This window comes from Vidua chalybeata, chromosome 2 (assembly GCF_026979565.1).
Source record: "Vidua chalybeata isolate OUT-0048 chromosome 2, bVidCha1 merged haplotype, whole genome shotgun sequence".
Lineage (NCBI taxonomy): Eukaryota > Metazoa > Chordata > Aves > Passeriformes > Viduidae > Vidua > Vidua chalybeata.
In genome coordinates, this window is record NC_071531.1 from 67510755 (window position 1) to 67532947 (window position 22193).

General features: G+C 44.3%; 1 protein-coding gene across 6 annotated transcripts; it reads right to left on the bottom strand.

The window, feature by feature from the left end:
- Positions 1-904: 904 nt before the first annotated feature.
- On the bottom strand, positions 905-22148 carry CCDC191 (coiled-coil domain containing 191). 6 transcript variants are annotated; one of them, XM_053934172.1, is made up of 16 exons: positions 22050-22148; positions 19860-20001; positions 17432-17560; positions 16712-16890; positions 15997-16220; positions 15056-15209; positions 13002-13192; positions 12023-12269; positions 9966-10420; positions 9373-9467; positions 7722-7804; positions 6572-6673; positions 5417-5560; positions 4211-4363; positions 3679-3833; positions 905-2217 (listed from the first exon to the last, which is right to left on the bottom strand). In XM_053934172.1, the coding sequence occupies exons 1-16, from the start codon at positions 22146-22148 to the stop codon at positions 2085-2087; spliced, it is 2685 nt and encodes an 894-aa protein (XP_053790147.1). In that variant the 3' UTR covers positions 905-2084. The 6 variants fall into 6 exon arrangements, with proteins under 6 accessions (XP_053790147.1, XP_053790150.1, XP_053790153.1 ...); XM_053934175.1 differs by lacking the exon at positions 22050-22148 and having other exon boundaries at positions 17449-17560; positions 19860-19947; XM_053934178.1 differs by lacking the exon at positions 22050-22148 and having other exon boundaries at positions 17449-17555; positions 19860-19937.
- Positions 22149-22193: the final 45 nt, after the last annotated feature.

The following is a 22193-nucleotide window of genomic DNA, read 5'->3' on the forward strand; positions in this document are numbered from 1 at the left end:
TCCTCCCCTTACAGCTGCAGCATGTCCTGTCTTTGGCTGACTGGAATGCTGCCTTCTCTCCAGACAGAGATGCTTTCTCTCTCTTGCCTTTTGTCCTCTGGGTCAGTATTGCCCTTACACTGTAAATCCAGGTGGAGGGTGGGCCAGAGGCCTTCTTTGCTGTGTTCATTGTCAAGCCCCAGTAGGGAGGAAAATTACAGCAGAAAAATGAGAGTATAAGGCTGGTTCAGGAGTTCCAGGAGCTTGTTGGGCACTACATGGCAGAGACTTCCAGTGGGAAAGAATGTCCTAAGAACAAGTGGATTGCTGTTAGCACCAAGTGTGGTTGCTGGCTGCACTGGGGCATTACTTTGGGAGCTCAGCCCCAGCTCTACTCCTCCCTGCCTGTTTGGCTCAGTCCTCTGCAAAAAAATGCTCCCTGCTCTTCCCCGCAACATGTGTTATCCAGCCTCTCCCAGCTTGTGCTTCCTCTCACAATCTGCCTCTTAATGCAGCCAGATGGTCTGAGCTCGCCCACACTCCACGCAGGCACCTTCAGCTCCCTGCGCTTGGAGAACGTACTCATCTGACCTGCTGCTGGTCAGGCCTGCACTGCGCCTGTGGGAGACAGGGAATGTTCGGCTGTTGCAGAGGATGGCTGTGGGAGGTACCTGGGAGTGACAGCTGTTTTCAGACCTGCACTGACAGCCTGGCTTTGCGGACAGGGTCCTTTTTCTGGCCACATCCCTGTGTACACATGGACAAATTCCTGATGCTAAAGCTCTGCAGTGTGCTGCTGTGTTGGGCACCCACCCTGTCCTATGCCACTTCGTCTGCAGCACTTAATGCTGGTTTAGGTCCATGGCTCTGGCCTTCTGTCCAGTGCCATTCAGTTGGCTTGACACAATCTGCACCAACAGCTCAGTTGTATTAATTTCAGATTTGGGTTTATTGGAAACTTTCAGTGCATATATGGGTATTACTAATGATCTGTCACAAGATAACGGTAAACTGTTGTCTTTCTGGTGTTACTCAAGTATTTCCTGTACTGCCAAATGCTTTTGGAGAGCTTTGCCTATCTTGCTGTGAGAGGGAAATTATTCCAGCTTCCTGCCTTATGTTGCTACTAAGACATAGTGTACCTGAATGGCATTACCCTGTCTGCATTATGCTGCAGGTTAAGGTTAAACAGCAGTACGAAACTTTTGTTTTAATCACGTCAGCTTTAGCTTCTGTAAAAGCTACAATCTGCCTTTATCTTGGAGTTTTGTCTTTTTTTCTTTGAAGTACTGGATCAAGTGAAACAGCCCAGACAGACTTACACAATACACCCTGAAATATTAAACAGCTTGGGAAGTGTTTAAATGACAGTTGAGGCTCATAAACGGAATCACTGCTTGGCACCAAAATCAAAGCACTGTGCTTGTGAACTGGCCAGTGCTGCAAACAAGGCAGCCTGTTGCAAAAGAATCACAGGTTTTAGACTTTCCAGTATGCGGTGATGTGATCTGGATCATTAGCAAATATGGTTTGCATAAAAAACTCTTCCCTTTCCCCCTCCCATCCAAACTTTCCTGGCAGAGTTAGCTAGAAACTGTGCTCTGGGTGGCCAAGTTCACAGCAGTAGTTAGGGGTCAGCTGACAGTCAGGTCTGTCTGCCCTCTGGACAAGCTGTCACCCTACAGAGTACTGCCAACAGAAAAGCACCAGGTTACTGCTTAGGTAAAAAGAGGTGCAGTTCAGTTCTGTGCTTCTTTGGATGGAAGAGGATTCATGTCATTGCTGCAGCTAGCTCTGCATGTGGAAATAGGGTGTCTTTGAGGTCAAGGTTATGCTAGGCTTTGGTTATCTGGGCTTCATAGCCACCAGCCAAGACACCCCTACAGAGGCTTAAAAGGAGTAAGTCCATGAAGTGCAACATGAAACTGTCAGATAAGCGTCCATCTCTGCTTCGTTTACAGCAACAGTGACCACAGGGAGCTCCCTTTGGCTCTAAGACCCTCTGCACTTTGTAAGCCTTCCCCCTGGACTTGTTTCAGTCAGCAGGGAGATAGCACTGAACTGAACTGGTCTTTTTGTCTCCTTCCCATCTCATCTCTCTTCTGTCATGTTTGGAAGTTGGGGAGAATTTCAGCTACTCTCCTGCGTAGCTGGTTTCTTCTTTCTTCTCTTTCCCTTTCCTTTTTCATCAGTAATGGGTACTGCCTCCATGCCTTGAATATGTTCAGTATAAGTCTCCTGAAAGAAATTAGGGACACAAGGAACAAAGTGACAACATGCAGATGTGTACATGACATAACAGGCAATCAAAAGAGAACTTCTGTTTGAAAGGGGAATTCACATCTTGAAGATTTGTCCTTTCTGCTGTTAGTCAGGGCTGTCACGTGTTAAGCATCTATGTGCAGACCATTTCATTGAAATGTCAATCATGCTGGGGAAAAATAACATATTGCCCTTTTCTATCCCTCCCCACCAAGAATTCTGCTCTTCTCTCTGACAGGATTCATTAGCTGCTGTTTGCTTAGCACTCCAAAGATGAAAGAGGTTTTCTGAAGAATAAATGGGGCCTCTGAAAGAAATTTCTTTACGAAAAATGCAGGCTCATTTGGTCCAAACCAACTCCTTGAGAGTGCAGGCAGCTGGGTTCCAATTCTTACCTGATTTTAATCACTCCATCAAAGGTGCCCTTGCCTTGCATTCCCATACAGACAATAGGGAACCACAGTCCTGTCTAAAGAAGAGTTTGTTATGGCAAGGTTTTAACTGCCTTTTGCAAGTCAAGAAAGAGATAAAGAAGAATGTCAGGTGATTACGCTCCTAATATCCAGTCTCTTCCTGGGTCTGACTTTCCCTTTGTTCCTCCAGTTTGCTGGCTCGTTAATGTTAAACTGTGCACTATTCAGACCTTACTGACACAGCAAGCTAGAACAGGTTTGCTTTACCATATAAGAGGTAAATTTAATTTCATTCTTCTTCTAAGGTGCTGCAGATCCTGTTGGGGCTGTGCACAGGCACAGCCTATTCATGACTGCATGCAACTACCATGCTTCCATGATGAGGCAGGTGAACAGGCTTCTGTTTTCTGCTGAACTTTGAGAATACTTCCTGCTAGAATGCATTTTATGGGACAAGGAGTGGACTGGGTGTGTCCAGCTCCAGTCATGATTGGTAGAACTGACCACTCTAGTTTTTGCTGCCAAGTCAGGCTGGTGATGGCATAAATGTAAAGACTCCTTAAGTAGGATTTCTAGTTGATCAACTTTGGATTTGTGAACTAAATCATCTGCTGTGGACAAAAAAGTACTATGTAATTCCTACACAATCATTTGGCTTGCTGTAATTGTGCTTAAAGATTTTCCTAAGGCAGCTTTTAGCAAAAGCTGCATGGCCAGATCTGCTAATCAGCTTAGAAAGTTTCAGCTTCTTATCCTTATTTAGGCTTTCACTGTATTCTTTTTTTCAGATTTAGAAGTCCTGTGAAGGGTGTCATTACACTTTCTTTTCCAGGTTGCATGGAAACTTAGCATAAACCTCTGCTGATGCTGTCTGTGCATATCACAGAAGGAAAACACCAGCAGTATAGAACTTGTTCCATGTGTTCCTGGGGACAAGCTGACCTGTCAAAAGTAGCCCCTAAAATAATCTACAGGGTATATTAAACTAAAGTAAAAAGAACTGCTAGTAAGGGTATACACTCACTTGTTACTGTGTTCAGCAGCAATCTTCAGCCTCTCCCATAAGGCCCTTTTTTCTTCCATGATATGATCAAACCATGCCCAGAAGTACTTCCTTGTGAGGCAGACTGTGTGGAAGGTACTCGCTCTCTCCTCCTGAGCAGAGAGATAATCCTTGTACTGGGAAGGAGGACAAAGAAACAGGTGAGATTGGCTTTTTTTTCTTCTTTTCTCTCCCAGTCTCTGGCCCAATAAATAAAACAGTGCTGAGACTGTGGCAGTGAAGGGTGGTGGGCACAGGAGTGGAGGAAAATCAGCAGGGTGAGACAGTAGATGGTAGAGGAGCAGTGTGTAAGAGAAAATTCTCTGTGGAAGAGTGATGGAGAGTGAGAAGCTGAGAGAAGGTCTTTGAAAAAGGGAATAATATTGCTGGAATGGGGAGATAGCATAACTTGGCAAAGGTTGTACTACAGGTGAGTGAATTGGCACTGTGGTTACGGGAAAGTGGCAGCAGCCAGCTCTCTTGGTATCATTTCTCCACTGTGGTGCAGGCCAACCTTTAGCCAGTTCCTGAAGCCCCATCTCAGTAACATATGGGAATAGAAGTCCTCAGCCCGAGACATCTTCTCCCTGAGACTCTGCTGTGTGTCCTGAAGCCAAGTCATCAGGCATTCCCTCTGCAGACCCAAGCTGTGGTGCCTTTCGGCCACCTGAGTAGAGACAGCAGCTGGTTACCTGAACTGATGACTACTTAAGTATAAAGCCACAGAAAATTGGGTGCACTAAAAAATCATCTCAGCTTTTTGGGGCCACCCAAATCCAGATTTCTCACAGCTGGAATAACTTAAGAGGATCCCACAAAGAGGGGTCAGTGTAAGGAACAAGACCAGTCTCTCTACCAGGCCCCTGCTGCATCACTTCTAGAGAATACCATTTTGAATGAGATGCTCAGTTTAACTGATTGTGAATGGGGCAGAGGCATGGCCTGTAACAGCTTAGTCCAAGCCTGTCCATAATGCTGACCAGCGGGGTGGACATATGGAACAGCTTGTATCCATCTACTTCTTCCCAGCTGGAGGCCTGTGTGCATTTGGTCAAGTACTGTGAGTAGCTCCAGTTACAGTGACTTAAATGGAAGCTTTCCAACTTAGCCCTGGGCTCTGGCTGGATCTTCAGGATACAGCTGTTATCAGTCTCTCCCTGATAAGGGATGCTGACTCAGCCATGTGCAGAAATATTTCTTTAGCAATACTCCTGTGTTGAGGTCTCGGAAGGTGCCACTCCCTGCTCTGCACTCAGAATAGGGCCAGGATAGAACAGATGGTTGGATTATCACCTGTAGTGTCCTGCCACTAGCAGTGGCCAACTCTGTACCAGCAACTTCATAAAGAGTGAAATCCCTGATGATAGGCTGGGGTTAACTCCTGCAGCTAAAGTTGCTTGGTGGTATCTCATTGATAAGCTTTGCTGTGGAGTAAGAAAACTGACAGGCACATGTCATATGACTTTTTTTTTTTTATGTTTAATCCTGTTTAATCAGCTATAAATGAGGATGCTATCCCTGCGGATTTTTAATGGCTTTTCATGATTATTGTCAGATGGGCTGATTTAAAGAACCAATATAAGGCAGGGTGTGCAGGGAGAATTTTGCTTTTTCCATCTCTACCTGGCCTAAAAGCCTATTAAGGCTTCTTGTAAGTGCTTCATCTACTTTTTCCCTTCCTCCTATGGCACCAGTCATTTCATTTACCCTCAGCACTTACCACTAGGTTTTCCTTGGCTTCCTCCCTCAGCCTTTTCCATGGCACTATACCCAGCTTTCTGAGAAGGACCTTCTCATAGTGATCTCTAGCCATTTTCTGAAGCTGTTGCTCTTTCTCCAGCCTCCTCTGCTTCTCCAGTTCTTTCTGCAATACAAAAAGCAGTAGTTTTAATTCCCTCAGGATGAAGAGGACATTAAGCAATGGCAATATTGGAGCTGGTGGTTCTGACCTGACAGGAAATAGGGATCTGCATCATCTTTAGCACTACAGACCAGACATGACCCCATGCAGTAGAACTTCTGTCCTAAAGCATGTGTCTTCTCCTGGGAGATGATGGTATTCCTGGACACTCCCTAGGGCTGTGTATCAGCCCTGCTGTTTGGAGTTACTGTAACAGATGTCACCTGTGGCTACCACAAGCACTTGATGTAGCAGGAACCTTCTCTGATGTCCAAAACATGTCCAAAAATGACTGAGTTTATGCATGGACCCTACCACTTAATCTAGCCTAAACAGAAGGAGAGGGATGTAGGTATTTCATAACTGTGTAACACTACTTTTGACTGACACTCAGGAATGAAGGTCAAATGTTCTAAACAGTCAATCCAAGTAGAATAGTAGCTGTAGGTTGAATTCCTGTAGGATTTCAAATGCGCTATTTGGGTTATTAGGACAACTCATTTCCAAGTTACAATAATGAAGTGCAGCTATTCCTAGGTTAGCTCCAAGAGGAAAAGGTGCCCTTGATATAACTGTCAGGCTCATTTACTTCTGAATTATGTGTTTGTGACTGGTATCACTGCATACACTGGAGCAGTGACAAGAGTGGAAGGAATCTGAGAGTAGACTGAACATGCTGCCACTGTGAGGGGCTTATGTGGCTGTATTTCAGCAGAGAATGTCCAGCAGCTGGGACCTCTAGTCCTGCTGAGGAGACAGCCAGTATATACTTCATAGCACATTTGGGACACAGCCCTTCCCCTCACACTGCCAGAAATGGGGCATTCTGTGAGTCTGTACTGTGCTGTGGAACTCTGCTTTTCCAATGACGACCTTCAATTCACATTACTCTGGCTGCTGACTGAGTACCAGTGGGTAATGGATCCTCTTCCCTATTCCTGCTAAAGGGGAAGAAACAGTGAGGCATTTGGTCACCAGCTTCTGCTGCCTTCTCTCCTCCCGGCGTTTTTCCTGCTGTGCTTCCTTTTCCTTGGCTTCCTTCCTCTGTCGTGCTTCCTCTTCAGCCTTCAGCTGGGCCTTGAATTGGAGAAAGGTGAAATTCAATTTGTTTCATGTGACATTTTCCATGAACACAGATCTTTAAACTTTTCTAGTATTCCTCTAATATTGACCAGCACCTGAAACTTCAGCACGTGAAGTTTCACATACTAGACAGAATCTGTGCTCAAGAGTGAACTGTGGAAGGGACAGGGAGGAGGGACTTTTTACTATCTCTATCTCTATCTCTATCTCTATCTCTATCTCTATCTCTATCTTATCTATTTTTCTATGTACATGCATATCTTTGCCCTAGTATTTGTCCACTCTTCCTCTAAAAAAATTGTAAACCATACACCAAGTAATTTATTGAGAACTTGATTACTGAAGTCAGTTCTGAATCCCTAAGCTCTGCTCTCAAGTTTCATTTCCACATGCAAAGCAGCATTACAGGTACCCAAACATTTCTTTCCCCAGACACTGAAGATCGCACTTTCTAATCCTAATGCAATTTACTAGCAATATTTTCAGTAACAGTTTAATACCCTGACTTGAAGAAGGCTCCTCTGTTGGATGTGTATCACAGAATTTGTATATTAACTAAATAAACATTGTCAGTATCTTCCCTCTTCAGCAGAGATTTGCCAGAAATATGCAGATTTTTACTAGGTGAGACTGCATGTCATCAAGCTGCATGTGACCAGAGAGGAAAGGCAGAGAGGGGGACCCCACCACTGCCAGGTCCCATCAAGTGGATCGCTGTGTGCACTTCCACCCTTACCATTCTCAGCAAAGACAAGCTACAGTCATGGGGTACGTGTGAAAAAAGTGTTGGGGGGTGGTAAGGGAGGCTGCTTCTAGAACTGCAACTTCAAGATGAAGTGTCTGTGTATGATACAGGAGGGGTGGTGCTGCAAAAACAGCAGTAACTACTTCTGATATGTGATGGATATTTGCTTTCTCACAAGTCATAGTCCTGCTTTGGATAAAGGGCCTTTTCTCAGTCCCTGACTCCGGGTTTAAATCAGCATTTCTTGTAACTGGAATGATGTGAAAGACACTTTATTTCATTTTCTGCTTCCCTTACCAATTTTTCCTCTGCTTTTCGTTGTTTGGCTTCTTCTAATTTCTTCTTCTGTTCTGCCCGCTGAATCGCTCTCTCCTCCATCCCTGCAGAAACAAAGGACATAAGCTTAGTGCAAATGAGCTGTGGTGTAATGGCAGAAGTTTGGTGAACAAGGATGCATCACTCTAAGCCAAGCCCCCACTGCCCTGGCAATGCCAGCACAAAGGGACTTGCTTCCTGCTGCCCCTTGCAGCTGGCAGTATCACGAACAAGGAACCTATAAACGTTTGTGAGATGACTCAGGACCATGGCAATTACATTCTCTCCACCTTCCTTGGTTGACAGTTACAACCATGAGGCTCAGTTATGAAAGAACTGTGTTCAGAGGGTTTGTCCCTCCCTGCCTTGCCTGACTGAGGGCTGAGGCTCAGGGCACATGATTTAGCAGCAATTGCTCTGAGGTCTCCAGTAAGCTCTAACTGCTTATTTAAAAGCAATTTCATGACAGCATCACTGTCACATGGACATACAGGTACTTGGTCCCACTAGAAAGAACATACTGCTTAATTTTTCTTTTGGAAGATAAATTGCAATGGAGTGATCTTGCTGGCCATCAGCAAAGGTGTTACACAAAGAACATGCAGAGGAGTTGGGAACTTGTGCTTGCTTCCTCTGCAGTTGAAAACAAAGCACAGGCTGGAGCAATCAATAACTGGGAGGCATTGAAGTGTTTTGACCACAGTATGTTTCCTCAGATTCTTTTCTCCTCTCAGCTGTCCCAGGATTCTCTGCTAAGGGAAAACCATTCAATGATATCTTCTTCACTGAATTTTTTTTTGATCTTTAAACACTACTACTTGAAAGCTCTGAAAAATATGTTTGCTGTCTCTAAGGTGTACAGAGTCCAGGCAAATCAGGGTGAATGATGGCTTGGACTAGGTAGCATTGGAGATGAACACAGGTAGTGAAAGACAAGTATTAATGCCCAAGCGTCATGGCCAAAGAGGTCTGCTGATCCCAAAACTACTGAAACATCACAATGATTATATTACAGACAACCTTTCATGCAGACTGTCACTACCCTGCATTGATACAGAAGAACTTGACCTAGGGATATAACAGAACCCTGATTCTACTTTACTGATGAAAAGGCTATGTTTCATGTTTATTGTGTGCCAGTGTGGGCACAGAAGGGGAGCTATCTTACAGCAGGGATCTGGAGTTCCTTCCCCAGCCTGGCTATTGTTGTCTCACAAAACCTTGGCTAGGCACTAAATTCCCTCTGAAATCTCAACACCTCTGTCAAAGTTGGATGAAAATGACTGGCTAGTTTAAGTGTTCTTGGATGCATAACAAAGGGAATGAGACTGATGGAAAAAAAACCCTGTACAGCTTCTCTGAGTCTTGTCACAACAGAGACAACTGCCACAACAGTGTACTAAGTGTGGACATGAGGGGCCTGCAGTGTCCCAGGTTTTACAGATGCCTGACTCGGACAAGAAGACAGCTCACCCTCTCCTCTCAAAGCACTCGTCAGACTGGGAAAGAAAGTGCAGAATTTTACTTGCACAATATCATCAACCAGCAAAGTTGAGGCAAAGACAGATGTTTCCATACAAACTCGAGTTTGAGAAAAGCAGTCTGGAATGGTGTTTGCTGTCTAGAACAATACCTTTCAGTATGGGATGAGGTGACATCAGCCGCCTGGAAGGCCTCCTGCCTTGCATTGCTGTCCTTGTGTTTTCTGGCCCAGGAGAATCAGGTGGGCTGTGAAAGAAAAAGAGTAAGCAAGTTCTTCAGTGAATGTGGTCAAACTATGTCTTCACACCTATCACTTAAGGCCTTGTAGTTTCTGTTCTCCACTGTACTGCATTATCCCTGATACACCTTTCTTTTGCTTGCTATGGGACTGATGATGCACCCTTGCAAAGGAACTGAGTTCTAGGGCTCCTGCATGGTCTGAAATAATGGATGCTCTTTTTTTCTTTTTTTCATAACTAAATAGATCCCTGCTGCTACTATAGGTGACACTGGTATTGCTGTTTTAAGTGGATCCTGCATGGATGACCTGAAGTTGAGCCAGTGCAGGGAGGGAGAAGAGAGAGAACTGCAGCCAGTCTGATACTTCCTTTGAGGCTAAGTCACAGCTGAGAGGAACAGCAGACAGCACTAGCATGACTGAAATGTGCCTGGCAAATTCTGGCTCAACTTGAGTGGGAATGAGACATGATGACTAACTGACCCTGCTTTATGGAGGGCATATACCTCAAAGGGGTTGTATTCTTGCATCTGGATTCTTTTTTCTCCCTGGTTTGAGAAACAGAACAGTGAAACATCTGGGTCACAGCCATAGCTTGTGCTGCCTCTTCTTTATCTCTGCTCAGCTTCTGATTTTCCTGCAGTTTAAGGATCAGCTCTTGCTGTTTCTGAAGCTGCTGCCTCTGCTCCTCAATCACACGTTGCTGGAAGGCATGACGGTGCTCAAAACGACTACCATAAGCAGGAGATGTCTTTGGACTGAGTGCCTGAAACTGCTGGAGGACCGTGGCTATTTGATTCCTGTACATAGTCTGGTTCTGGGCACTCAGGGCTGCATGTTTAATTGTAATCTCCCAGGCAAATTTGGGGTTGCTGCAGAAAGGAGATGTGTGAACAATATCCCAACAAGACTGGTCTCTGGTCTGATCAGGCTCTTTCTGTATGAGGCAAGTTTCAGTTGGCTGGGGAAAAACAAAAAGAAATTAGGAAAATTTGGCATTGATTAAAACCAAGCACTCTTCTGCCCTTCCTGCACAGTGGGTTTTTTTAAATGCAAATTTAGTGAGATGCCTGAGAAGTAGGGTAATATCAGCTATGCAATCCTTATCCAGTCAGGCCAGAGGGGCCCCATTATGCACAAAGTGGAGGATGTGGAAAAGAACTCTTAGGAAGCTGTGTGCCATTTCACCAGGAGGAAGAAACCCTGATTTGGCAAGAGCTTTGGCAGGAATACATCCTGACTATTTTGTTAGGGAGCACATCTTAGGGATAGCTCATTTCTTGGGATTAGCACTCTCCCTTTTGGACTGTGTTGTCCCTGCTCAGAGCTCAGATGGAGAATAAAATTAAAAACAGTTGTTGAAGTGATCTACACAGCTGATCTACTGAACAGTCCCCTTTTAAATGGAAGAGAAATCTTCAAGGTCCTGCTTCCTCATGCCTCTTTTCCAGCTTTGATAAATGTTACGACAAAACAGGTGCAGAGTGGAGAATGCGGCTGCACCTTTCTGACACATGGTCATTCACTGAAGAGGCATGAGCAATACGGTCTGCTTTCTGATTCCTAGGTCAAATCCTAAATTCAGTCCCATTCCTTGAGCACAATTTTTACCAGTGCAGCAGAAGAAAAATACGGGCCTGTGTGTGAGCTCTGATACTGACATTAGATCACTGATGTGGTACAGGTTTTATAGACAGAAAGAAAGGTGAGGATCTGTTGCACTGATTTAAAAAAATGTTTTCTTTTATAGTTCTTTTGAAAGTATTAAAGTTCTCATAAAACTTCTTTAGCCTTCTGATAATGTTTACATATTTGAGAGTCAGAGTTCCCACACAATTTCATGTATAAACAGAATAGTTTGCATATTTCTATATGGGTGGAGAGAAATGATTGATTGATCTTTGGACCACTGTGGTTGGAGAGGTAGTAATTCCATCCTCCAATCCACGGTCACCTTTCGAATTCTATAAATGCAAGATGTTTGAATAAAACCTTCTCTTTTTCTCCTTTGAACTTACCAAGCTTCTGTGTACTCATTTCGTGTCCAATAGCAACAGGGATCTAACCTGACAAATGACAATTTAAGGAAGCAACCTCTGATTCTCCTCTTTTACTTCCCTGTGATGTGCATTATCCTGAAACAGCCAGTGACAACCTTTTTTCCTCCCATAGTTAAAAGCAGGAAAGCTGCACTGGCATGAAAAATATCTCTTGTCATGCAGTCAAGTTATTCTTTTTAAGTCTAAGCTGGCATCAAAGATGTAACTAATCTCTCAGTAAAAGTGATCTGGGGGTGGGATGCTCATTGCAACTACTCAGAGTATATGAAGGGTTGTTATTTGTCAGCACTAGAGATTATTTTTAAAACTCATCCATTGTCCTTCACATTTGCCTCTGATTTTGAGAGCTCTCTCCTGAACAGTTGCAGACAGGTACTTGGAGGTAATCCTGGGAAAGAAGCTTTCCTCTGGGACAATGTACTCTTTATTTCAGACTGCATAAAGTAAGCACTTTCTGAGAATACTGATATGCCAATAAACAAAACTACATGAGAAGGATTTACCTTGTCTTGCTCTAAATCTTGATGATGGTTTACTTCTGCTGTCCCAGGCTTGTTAACCTCCAGTGGCCTGTTCCCACCTCTCCCCAGTGATACAGCCTCCAGCAGCTGTTGCATCTTTCTCTTTGTCTGCTCCCTCTTCATCTGCAGCTCTTGCTTTTCCGTCTCTGCTCGGCTCCAGCGCTGCCAGGCCAGAAAGCAGCAGCGCAGGAGGCGTTGCTGGTTGTGCTCCACAGCCAGTTGGGTTTTCCTGAATGAGAAAGCATTTGTGTTATGGCAGAAGTGAGGCTTCTGCCCAGGCACAAAGCCACATCACTTTCTGAGTATTTTTGCTGCTTAACTCTGAAGGCCCTCTGAAGTTGCACAGTGCTCCTCCAAGGAGGAGTGGGAGGGCAGAAAGCATGCCTGCTATTCTGAATTAAGTTTCACTAGTTCACACTTTGCAATTTCCTGTGGCATCTCTGGGATGCAGGACTGCTGCAAAAGAGATATCATGTTCTCTGGCCAGCTGCATATGGGGAAGTGACAGTGTCTCACCACTGCAGCCTGCCAGACACCTGAGAAGGGAAGTATCTTCTCTGGATGATACGGAATTCATCCAACAGCCTCCTTAATGAAAGGCACTGGCCAAAATGATCTCTGCTATACATCTACTGAAACAGCAAATATATTAATCAGGAATAAATTTGGCAACTCAATATTCTCTGGAGTCCGGAGTGAGCCAGGGTGAGTTTTCTAGGAAAGATGCCTACAGAGACTGAGACACAGGCTTGTTGGAAAGTGCTAAAGCTCTTGTTTATATCTGTCCTCCTTTTCATCTGTGTCACAATGCCTCTGGCAGACTGCAGGCAGTGTAGCAATTTCTCAAAAAGCTGCTGTTTCCCTCCTGCTGGATAACTGACAAGCTCCTTTTACAGTCCCTGATCACCGCTCTGCCCAAGTACGGCTGCATAGGAGGAATTCCACAGTAAAGGGTCACTACCTGTTTTGATCTTGGAGATGAACTTCCAATTGCTTTGTCTCCTGCTCTACTTTCTGGGCCCAAGTATAGTTTCTCCACGCTCGTAGGGCCTTCAGTTGGCATCTCCAGTCAGCAAGGGCTCTGGCTTTTCCCATTTTAATTCTGTGCTCCAGAATGACTTTCAGCCAAGCAGAGAAATGTCGCTGCAAGCACTGCATGGGAGAATTTCAAAAACCCAATGAGCAAGATACAGCCTGTCACACAAATACTGATCCCCTCTGCCCTTTGCCTACTCTGGCCTTCCTTTCCTCTGGAATCTTTTTATAATCCTAATTTTCAACAATTATCTTGAGGATTAAAAAAAAAAGTACTGCAGAGTATGAGCAGGTCTTCTACAAAGAGCGGGAAAGGTCTAGAAAGAGACATCATATCAAGGGGCTCTATGCTTTGGAGTGAAATGCACTTAGTTCACCAAGTATAAAGGAATGAAATGGGTGAGGAACATACAATTTCTAGAGACAGGGAAAATATTTTCAAATCTAGAAAATGTCTAAGATGCTATAGATAAGAATACATCTGTGAGTAACTGCTGCTTTTTTTTAAAGAAAGAATTTTTAACTTAGACAAAAATCAAGATACTTCCTAGAGTGAATTTATGACACGGCCTCAGCTCATCCTTATTCCAGCAAGAAGCCAAACCTTTCCCCTATTGTGTAATTAGACTCGCTGCCTTTGGGAGTAATTTACATTGTACAGAGCAGCAATTTGCTGTCTAATCTACCCCATAATTCTAGCCCTGTCACTGCAGACACTGTTCATTTTGATCCTCCAAGTGTGTCAACTTAGAGGACTCTGCTGTTCGCCTTTTGTCATAGTGCCTTGTGTTAATTGCATTCCTCTCTTGCTGAAATCTTCAAATGGAGACTTACAAAAAAAGTCAATGCATTAGCTGTTTCTTTCTGCTTTAGGAAAGTAATCAAAATGTCACTATTGCTTAGCTCAGCCAAGATGTGTCTTCTTACATTATGCCAGTCCTGAATTGATCTGTGGTTTCATTCAGGCTTATCTTCACAGCTTAGACTGTGCTGGAGAGAGGCTGTGTACTGATAAATAGCAGCCAAGCCCAAATACAGCAGATGGGCAGGTGGATTTAGCTGTGAGGAGAATCACCATAAAATCTACAGGATTCTTTTGCTGAAAAAAACCCTAGATGTAGACATATAGACATCAACAATGATGACTGCTCTATTAATTAAAAACATTATGGGATGGGTGGCATTCATACATGCACTCAGGAAATTTATTTCCTTTGCTGAGACAATATAAAAAGTATTCAGTACTAAAATATCACTCTTTAGTTGTGACTATTTGATACACATTTAACCCATAGCTGACCATGATACCAGAATAATGAAGGTGAAACAAAGGGGTTCCTACTAGTAATTATTAACGTTTGTTTGCCTCGAAAGAGCTGTTGCAGTAACACAGAATATCCTACTGCACCCAGTGGAAGAGATCCTTGAGGAACCTGTTACTGTGGATATGCTGGCATGCATCAACTCTCAGAGCCACTGCTGAAAATTCATCCTAGGCTGTAGCATTTCTCTTTCCTCTCCCTGTTCCTGAACTGAAGTGTAGAAGGCAATCTTTAAAAGGTCTTCCCATGCACACAATAAGGGCTTTTCAGGCCTTTTTTCTACCACTTTCCCCTTTTATTTACTTCCTTGAGGGAAAATAAATCTCATTCCACTTCCCCCTCTGTACATCTCCTTATTTCTTGATTGCAGAAGCCTTTATGGTCTCATCTGTCTTGAGAGCCATGTCTTTTTCACAATTCTAAGTGAAATGTCCCACTGAATACACTTGAGGCACAGGCCCAGTGGAGTTGGCACCGCAGGGTTTCTTGCTCCCAGTCTTGTAAGACACTTTTGGCCCTGCTTTCCTACTTTTCTGGTATCAGGAAGTCTTTGAAAAAGTAAAAAAATCTGTATAACCAGGACTTTTTACTTCAGGTTTGCTAATGGTAACCAAGGGCAGGTAGCTCAGAGTCTCAGATAAAGAAAGGTGATGCTCACTCTCTGCTTACTGGTGTGAATCCTGTGCAGCAATTCCTGAGTCTTCCTCTGTTTCTCCTCTCCTTGCTCTTCTCTCTTCAGGACCAGGGGTGGTGACATAGCAGACACCTCCTGCATTGACAGCTTCTGAGTTTTTTCTTGTCTCTTCCCCTCCCTGGAAAGTGAACAAACACACAGATCTAATATCATGATATACAATCTAATACCTTCTCTTTTTGGCCAATTGTAAGAGAACCACCTCTACAGCTTAGAAATTTGCTGATTATTTTAACTCTGCCTTCTGAAAAACCACCTCTGTAATGGTTTGAGGCCCCAGAGATTAAACAGTCCAATGCATTTCCTAAACATAGAAGGCAGAAGAAAATAGTAAATTATTTCAGTAAATATTTCATTAAAGCATTTGCATAATAAGATTTAGGATCTCAGGGCTGCTTAAGTAAATAAATGGCATCCCTAAAAGGGACATCTTTGTGACAAGCTAAGCTCAGCAGAAAATAAATAATGTCTCTGCAGAATTCTCAGCGAAGAATGCTCTTTATTCTCTCATAGTAGGGAAAGTATTGCAAGTAGTAGACTTTCAACATAGACTTTTGTTCTTTTATTTTTTCTGTGTACTGGCTTTCATGTGGCATTAGATGCTAACAAGACTGGATGTAGCCACAGAGTTGATGGAGAGACTGCACAGTGGTGCAAACACTCTGCTACTTTGTGATTCAGTGTACATACTGTAATGGCTGAGGGGAGGTTAACACTATTCTTAGCACACTTTCTCACTCATGAAAAACTCTGCTACTGATGTTGGTAACAGAGGACTAAAAGGTTTTGGGAGAGTTCAAAGTCAAAAACAGCTGTTTTGTTAGGAATCACCACTGCTCTTATATTTAACAAAAGGACCTTATAAGTGGTTTTCATCTCTCCACACCCCGCACACCCTTCCCTACATTCTCCAAACTTTTGCCACGGTGTACTTCTTCTCAGCCATTTCCTTTCTCAGCTTCACTATTTCCCTCTGGATCTCCTCTTCCTCCTTCTTAGCCTGCAGAGCCTTCCTTCTGTCCTCCTCCTGTGCTTGGAGCCTGGCCTCAGACAGAATTGCTTTCTTCAGGGACTCTTTTTGTCTTTGAAGCTCTAAAGCCTTCTGATGCCTCATTCGGTTTTCTTTCACCTGGGCAGGAGAAAATTGGCAAAGGTCAAAGCAAACACCAAAGGCTGAAGAATTTGAAGTTCACTGTACACTGCCAGGGTAGGTCAAAATCCACCTTTCACATTAAGCATAGCATAGCAAAGACTGACTGGAGAGACTGTGCTCTTGACCAGCAAAACACTCCATGTGAGAGAGTGGAATTAAATCAATATTCCTTAATGGGAGCAAACTCAGAACTGACAGCTCTTCCTCTCAGTCTTCAGAGAAAGGGGGAAAACCTGAACAGTTTTAGTGAAAGCTGACTGTGCAAGCTACTGCTGAAAGGCTGATGTGCACATGGAGATACAGTAAAGTTTCAGCTGAACTGTGGAGGAGTATCTTTAGTTCGTTGCTTCCAAGTCAGAGATTATTGCAGGCTCTGAGAGAATACTGGGGAGGTATCACTGAGCATTTACTCTAATCCTATAATCCTCCACCTTATTCCTTTTAACTGAGCTGCCTTGCCTGCTCACCTGCTTGTGTCTGAGCTCCATGATTATTCGTGGATCTGCAAGTTTGTTATTTTCCTTGATCTCTTCAAGTCTAAGATGTTTCGCTATCCCACAGTTCACAGCTTCACTCTGCAAAAGATGCTGGAGGTATTTCTGGACAGAGGAACTTTCCATTTCACATTCCAGATAGCTGCACAAGTCTGAAATGAGAAATTCAGATTATCTCAGGCTAGTCTGAAATGAATAAACCCTTCTGTCTCAGATCACAAAGCCTAATGTAATTAAAGGGATCACTTCCCCAGACTGTGAATGCATTTCTGATGAACATGGACACACTGACTGCACTACATTTATCCCAGGAGTCTTAATCAGTCTCCCATTGAACACACTAGAACAGTAACGTTTCATCCATTTTTTGCTGTGTTGCCTCTGAGCATCTCAAATGGCTGTACAAACTTGACAGGCCTCAAAAATACCTGTTCACAAAAGGAAAAAAAAATTCTCTTTTACAAAGGGAGACATTGAATGTTTTATGAGTCACATTTATGCAGCCCTACAGCAAGATGCTGTAAAGATCTGGGGGACAAAATCATCACATTTAATCTTGTTTCTACCGAGTCCACTGTCCTGGCCTCAAAACAACTGTTACCTTTCAGTCTTTCAGACAAACCATAAGGCCTCACCTCCTTCCCCAGCACAGCCTCAGATAGGAAACCAGAACCTGCTTTGCAGTGCTCTCACCATCAAAGTGCTCATACTTTGCAGGGGCTGCAGAAGGCTCTTCCTGAAGGACAGAGTCAACTTCCTCTTCTCCATCGCTCAGCTCCAGTTGCAGCTGGGACTTCATCCAGTTACTGAGCAGCTCCTGGGCTACCATGAAGAAAGAGACTGATGACTTCACTTGCTTAAAAAAACCATATGGCTAAGTGTAAACTAGCAATAGTCTGGGATAGTTATATCACATGCTAGGAATGACTGAAACCTGATCTGCAACAGAAAATGGAATAAAGCTAATAGTTCTGTTCGTATCTTCTTGATCTGTAAAAGAACAAGAGGAGAAGGTGGCAAACTTTTTCCCTGTCATGTATATCAGAAATTAATTCTTCTCCACGTCATTTTTACTATGATTCTGCAGACATTTAGATCACTTGTGATTATTTTCTAGCATTTATCAAGGAGATGGAATTCACATGAGGTCATTAATACTTTCGATAGCTTTCATATGTTTTACCACTGCACTTGCAGACACTTAGATGGTTTCCACATGCGCAGCCAAGGCTGTCATATGCTAAACTCAAAAGAACCACTGTTTGGACAAACTTTTGCTTCATGTGTACAGTTTAACCCTTTGCGAGTACCACAGAAACAACTGGTGAGTCTAATTACAAAGCTGTCAGGTGGCAAACTTCACCTGGAACTCAGGGTCATGGGTGCAGCTACAGGAAGGCACCCATGATGGATGTGGTACTCCTCAGTGAGCTCAAATGCCTAATGAACAACTGGGTATGAAGTCCTTCAATGGACTGTTTGCATATCCATTTTTTTCTGTGGAAAAAGAAAAAATTCCTTTTTCAGAGTTTCTTCTCAAAAGCAAGGTCAGCTTATGTGTCTGCTGCCTCAACAAACCAGCTGGCCTTGCTGCCTGAGTGGTCAAGCTGCTCCTGAAGCAGGACACAGGGCTGTAAACTGCAAGGCATCAGGAGCAGCTCCACAAGAAGCAGAGTCACCCTCAGCCATCTGTGTGGTGGGGATGGACAAAGAGCTGGGATCTCAGCAGCCACTCCAGCAGGAGTCATGACACAGTGTAAGACACATAGTCAATGGACAGGAACAAACATCTGCTCCTCATAGCCACTCCTAACACACAGTGAAGATGCTCCCTGGTGTTTCTAAGCCAATAAAGCCTTTTTCAAACTTTCTTTGAAAATTGTGAGTTTTTTGAAGAAAACATAAATCTAATGTTTGTTGTCCTTCAAATCACTTTTATTCTCTTTCATAATCTCTCCAGACAGATCAGAAAAAGGGAAACATATCTGATAACAGAAAGAAGAGCAGAAAACAATTTGCCACTTGGGGAAGGGTTACTTTTTTGACTGGGGTTTGTGATCTTCTTGTAACTAGAGTAAAAGTCTTCTGGCACTTCTCTTTACAAAGCGGGCTTTGTGTAGTTACTACCTTAACTATTGTAATAATGGATTCCAGATGAAAGAATTTTGGTTGAGCTAGGAACAATTCTGAGGGACTGGTAGCTATAAAAAGGAAAATTCTAGCAGAGAAGGGCAAACAAAAATAATAAAGGAACATAAGGAAAGCAAGCAACCTTTCCACCAAAGGAAAAGACAAGGCTTTTCACCACAGCAAAGACAGCTCCTTTGGAGCCATTGGCTGTATAATGCATTCAGACAGTGCACTGTAAGAAGGTAAGTGCATTCTATGCTGTTAGCTGAACCCTTGATGATTACAAATGAAAAAGCTGACTTCCTGGATTGAAGTGGATGCTCTTAAGATGTGTCATCACCTTGTTCTGTAATGCTGACTTTTGATTCTTAAAAGAATGGTTAACTCAGTTTTTAAAATACTGTCTCCTCTCAGCTTTTTACACTGCAGACACATTTCGAGCACTGATGGGTGATAATTTCCCTTCTTTTTGTTTTTGAAACCTACCACAGCTTTACTTTCAAACTTCAGCAAGCACTTTTAGCTGCAGGCTTTACAAAAGAAATATTTATTTAGGTAACTAGTGAGGAAAATTTTGCATGGGAATCAAAACCACAGTTACTTATAGATGTGAAATTTACAGAGAACAACTCAATTTCCACAGCTAATCTGCTATCATAAATACGTCAGGTGATCCCACCTGGTTTCCTGTAGTGCACTAACTTGGTTTTGACCGTACAGTGTATCTTCAAGGGCAGTTCTTATCCTTGTCTTGACCTGGTATCTCCAGGAGACAGAGTTTATCCTTCTCTCAGGTATGCCATTTAAGATCTGCCTTGAACTCCAGCAATTGATCCTTCATGTGCCTTTCTCCATTAGATAAAAGATATCTTACTATTAACTGTTTCTTGTGAACTCAAGCTTTGCAAGAGCCTGTTCAGGTCAAAACGACAAAGCTGGATCAAGAACAATTCATTTTAGGCATCTTGTGGCAAGCAGAATTTTACCTCACCTTCCTCACAGGCCTCACGATGAACTTGCAGCCGTTCTGCAGTTTCCAAACTTGTCACAGGACCCCAAGGCCTCTGTGCACCCCTTGGCTTTTGAAGGAAAAAAGCTTCAGAGACAGCATACTCAGAGGCTCGGTCCACTCTCTTTAAATTAAAGAAAGGAAAACATTTCTAAGGATATTCATTTTTACACTTCTGATATCCACATTTTTCCTCCAGAGAGCAAACATCAGTGGGAATGTAATACAAAAGCATGGATATTATAAAGGAATAGATTTTTTTTTAAATGCATTTCTACAACTGCTTGATCACATAAACTGGACTTAGAAGTCATTAGGCAATAAACACTCATTTGGTAATTAGTGCCAAACAGAGACTGGAGAACACAGAGAGAATAGAAACATCCAGGCCCTGGGGGCTGGATGGAGACTTGCTGAGCTGGTGCCCAGCAACCAGCAACTATACAATTTCATACCAGCTTTTTGTCATAGCCAGGCTGAGAGAATTCCTGTCCCATATTCATCTTTTTGAAATGTTAATGGTCCTGACATGTCACTGTGTTTTCTCAAGTAACAGCCATGCCCCAGACAGTCCAGATTTCTGAACTCCTTCACTCTGTGCTGCTTCCAGAGGCCCAGGATACTGCCTGAGGAAGCAGACACACACTCCTACTTGCCACAAGAAGCAGGCTGAAGGTTGGGAGCATGGGTGTGCCCAAGGAAGCAAAACAAATGGAACCTCACCCTAGAATGCATTTTTAATGATGTGAGGTGATTGCAGGTGCAAGACACAGTGCTTTGGGGTAAATCTCTGTATTGCTTGCCCTAAAAACCTGCAGCACTCCTCAACAGTAAGTTTTTTGTGTTGAGTTTTATGCATAGCAACAAAACACCTTATTCTTCATAGAGTTTGGATTAGAAGGTACCTTTACAGGTCATATAGTCCAGCCTCCCTGGCATGGGCAGGGACATCTTTGATAACACTAAGCTGGATGGGAATGTTGCTCTCCTTGAGGGCAGGAAGGCTCTGCAGAAGGGTCTGGACAGGCTGGACTGATGGGCTGAGGCCAATTGCATGAAGTTGAACAAGGTCAAGTGCCAGGTCCTGCACTGGGGTCACAACCCCAGGCAGCACCACGGGCTGGGGGAAGTGTGGCTGGAAAGCTGCCTGGCAGAAAAGGACCTGGGGGGGGCTGGCTGACAGCAGCTGAACATGAGCCAGTGTGTGCTCAGGTGGCCACAAAGGCCAATGACATCCTGGCCTGTACCAGCAATAGTGTGGCCAGCAGGACCAGGGCAGGGATTGTCCCCTGTACTCAGCACTGGTGAGGCTGCCTTGAGTCCTGTGTCCACTTTTGGGTCCTTAAATGCAGGAAAGACTCTAAGGTGTGTATTCAGCTGCTGCTGAAGGGTCTAGAGGAGTAGCTGAGGGAAATGGGATTGTTTAGAATGGAGAAATGGAGGCTCAGGGATGAACTTGTCACTCTCTACAACCATCTCAAAGGAGGATGTAGCCAGGTGGGGGTTGGTCTCTCCTCCCAGATAACAAGTGACAGGATAAGGGGGAATAGCTTCAAGTTTTGTTATAGGATATTTAGATTGGATATTAGGAAAACTCACTGAAAGGGAGACCAGGCATTGGAACAGGCTGCCCAGGAAAGAGGTTGAGTCACCATCCCTGGAAGTGTTTAAAAGCCTTGTGGATGTGGCACTTGCGGTCACAGTTTGGTGGTGCATATATGGTGGTGCTGAATTAATGGCTGGACTCGATGATCTTAGAGGTATTTTCCAACCTTAATGATTCTGTGATCTTCAGCCACCTCAGGTTACTGACAGCCCCGTCTAACCTGATCCTGAATATCACTGCCCAAGTTATTCAGCCTTGGCCCATTGTTCCAAGCTACCCAAACCTCGGCAGGGACTAAGGAAAACCACAGCGTTCCAACCTCCCGTGCCTCTTCCTGAAGCCGAGTTTCACAATGCCAACTTCGGCGCCTTTCGCTCGAGTCCAGCGCGGACTTCCCACCCGCCGGCAAACCGCACAGCCCTGGGAAACCTCATCCGTGATCCTGACCCCGCCGTGCTGATTGCCCGCGATCCCAAGGAAGCGGGATCCCAGGGAAGCGTCCCGCCGCCAGCGCCCCCGAGCCGCTGAGGCGAGCGGGCCGCGCTCCCCCCGCCGTGCTCCGTTACCTGCGGAAGGCGCTGCCCGCGGAGCGGCCCCGGCCGCTGCCCCGTGAGGGCCACGGCCGCGCCGGGCACCGCCGCCCGCCGCCCGCCGCTCTCGGCCATGGCAACGGAAGGGCGGAGCCCGCCCGCCGGCGCTCGGTGATGACG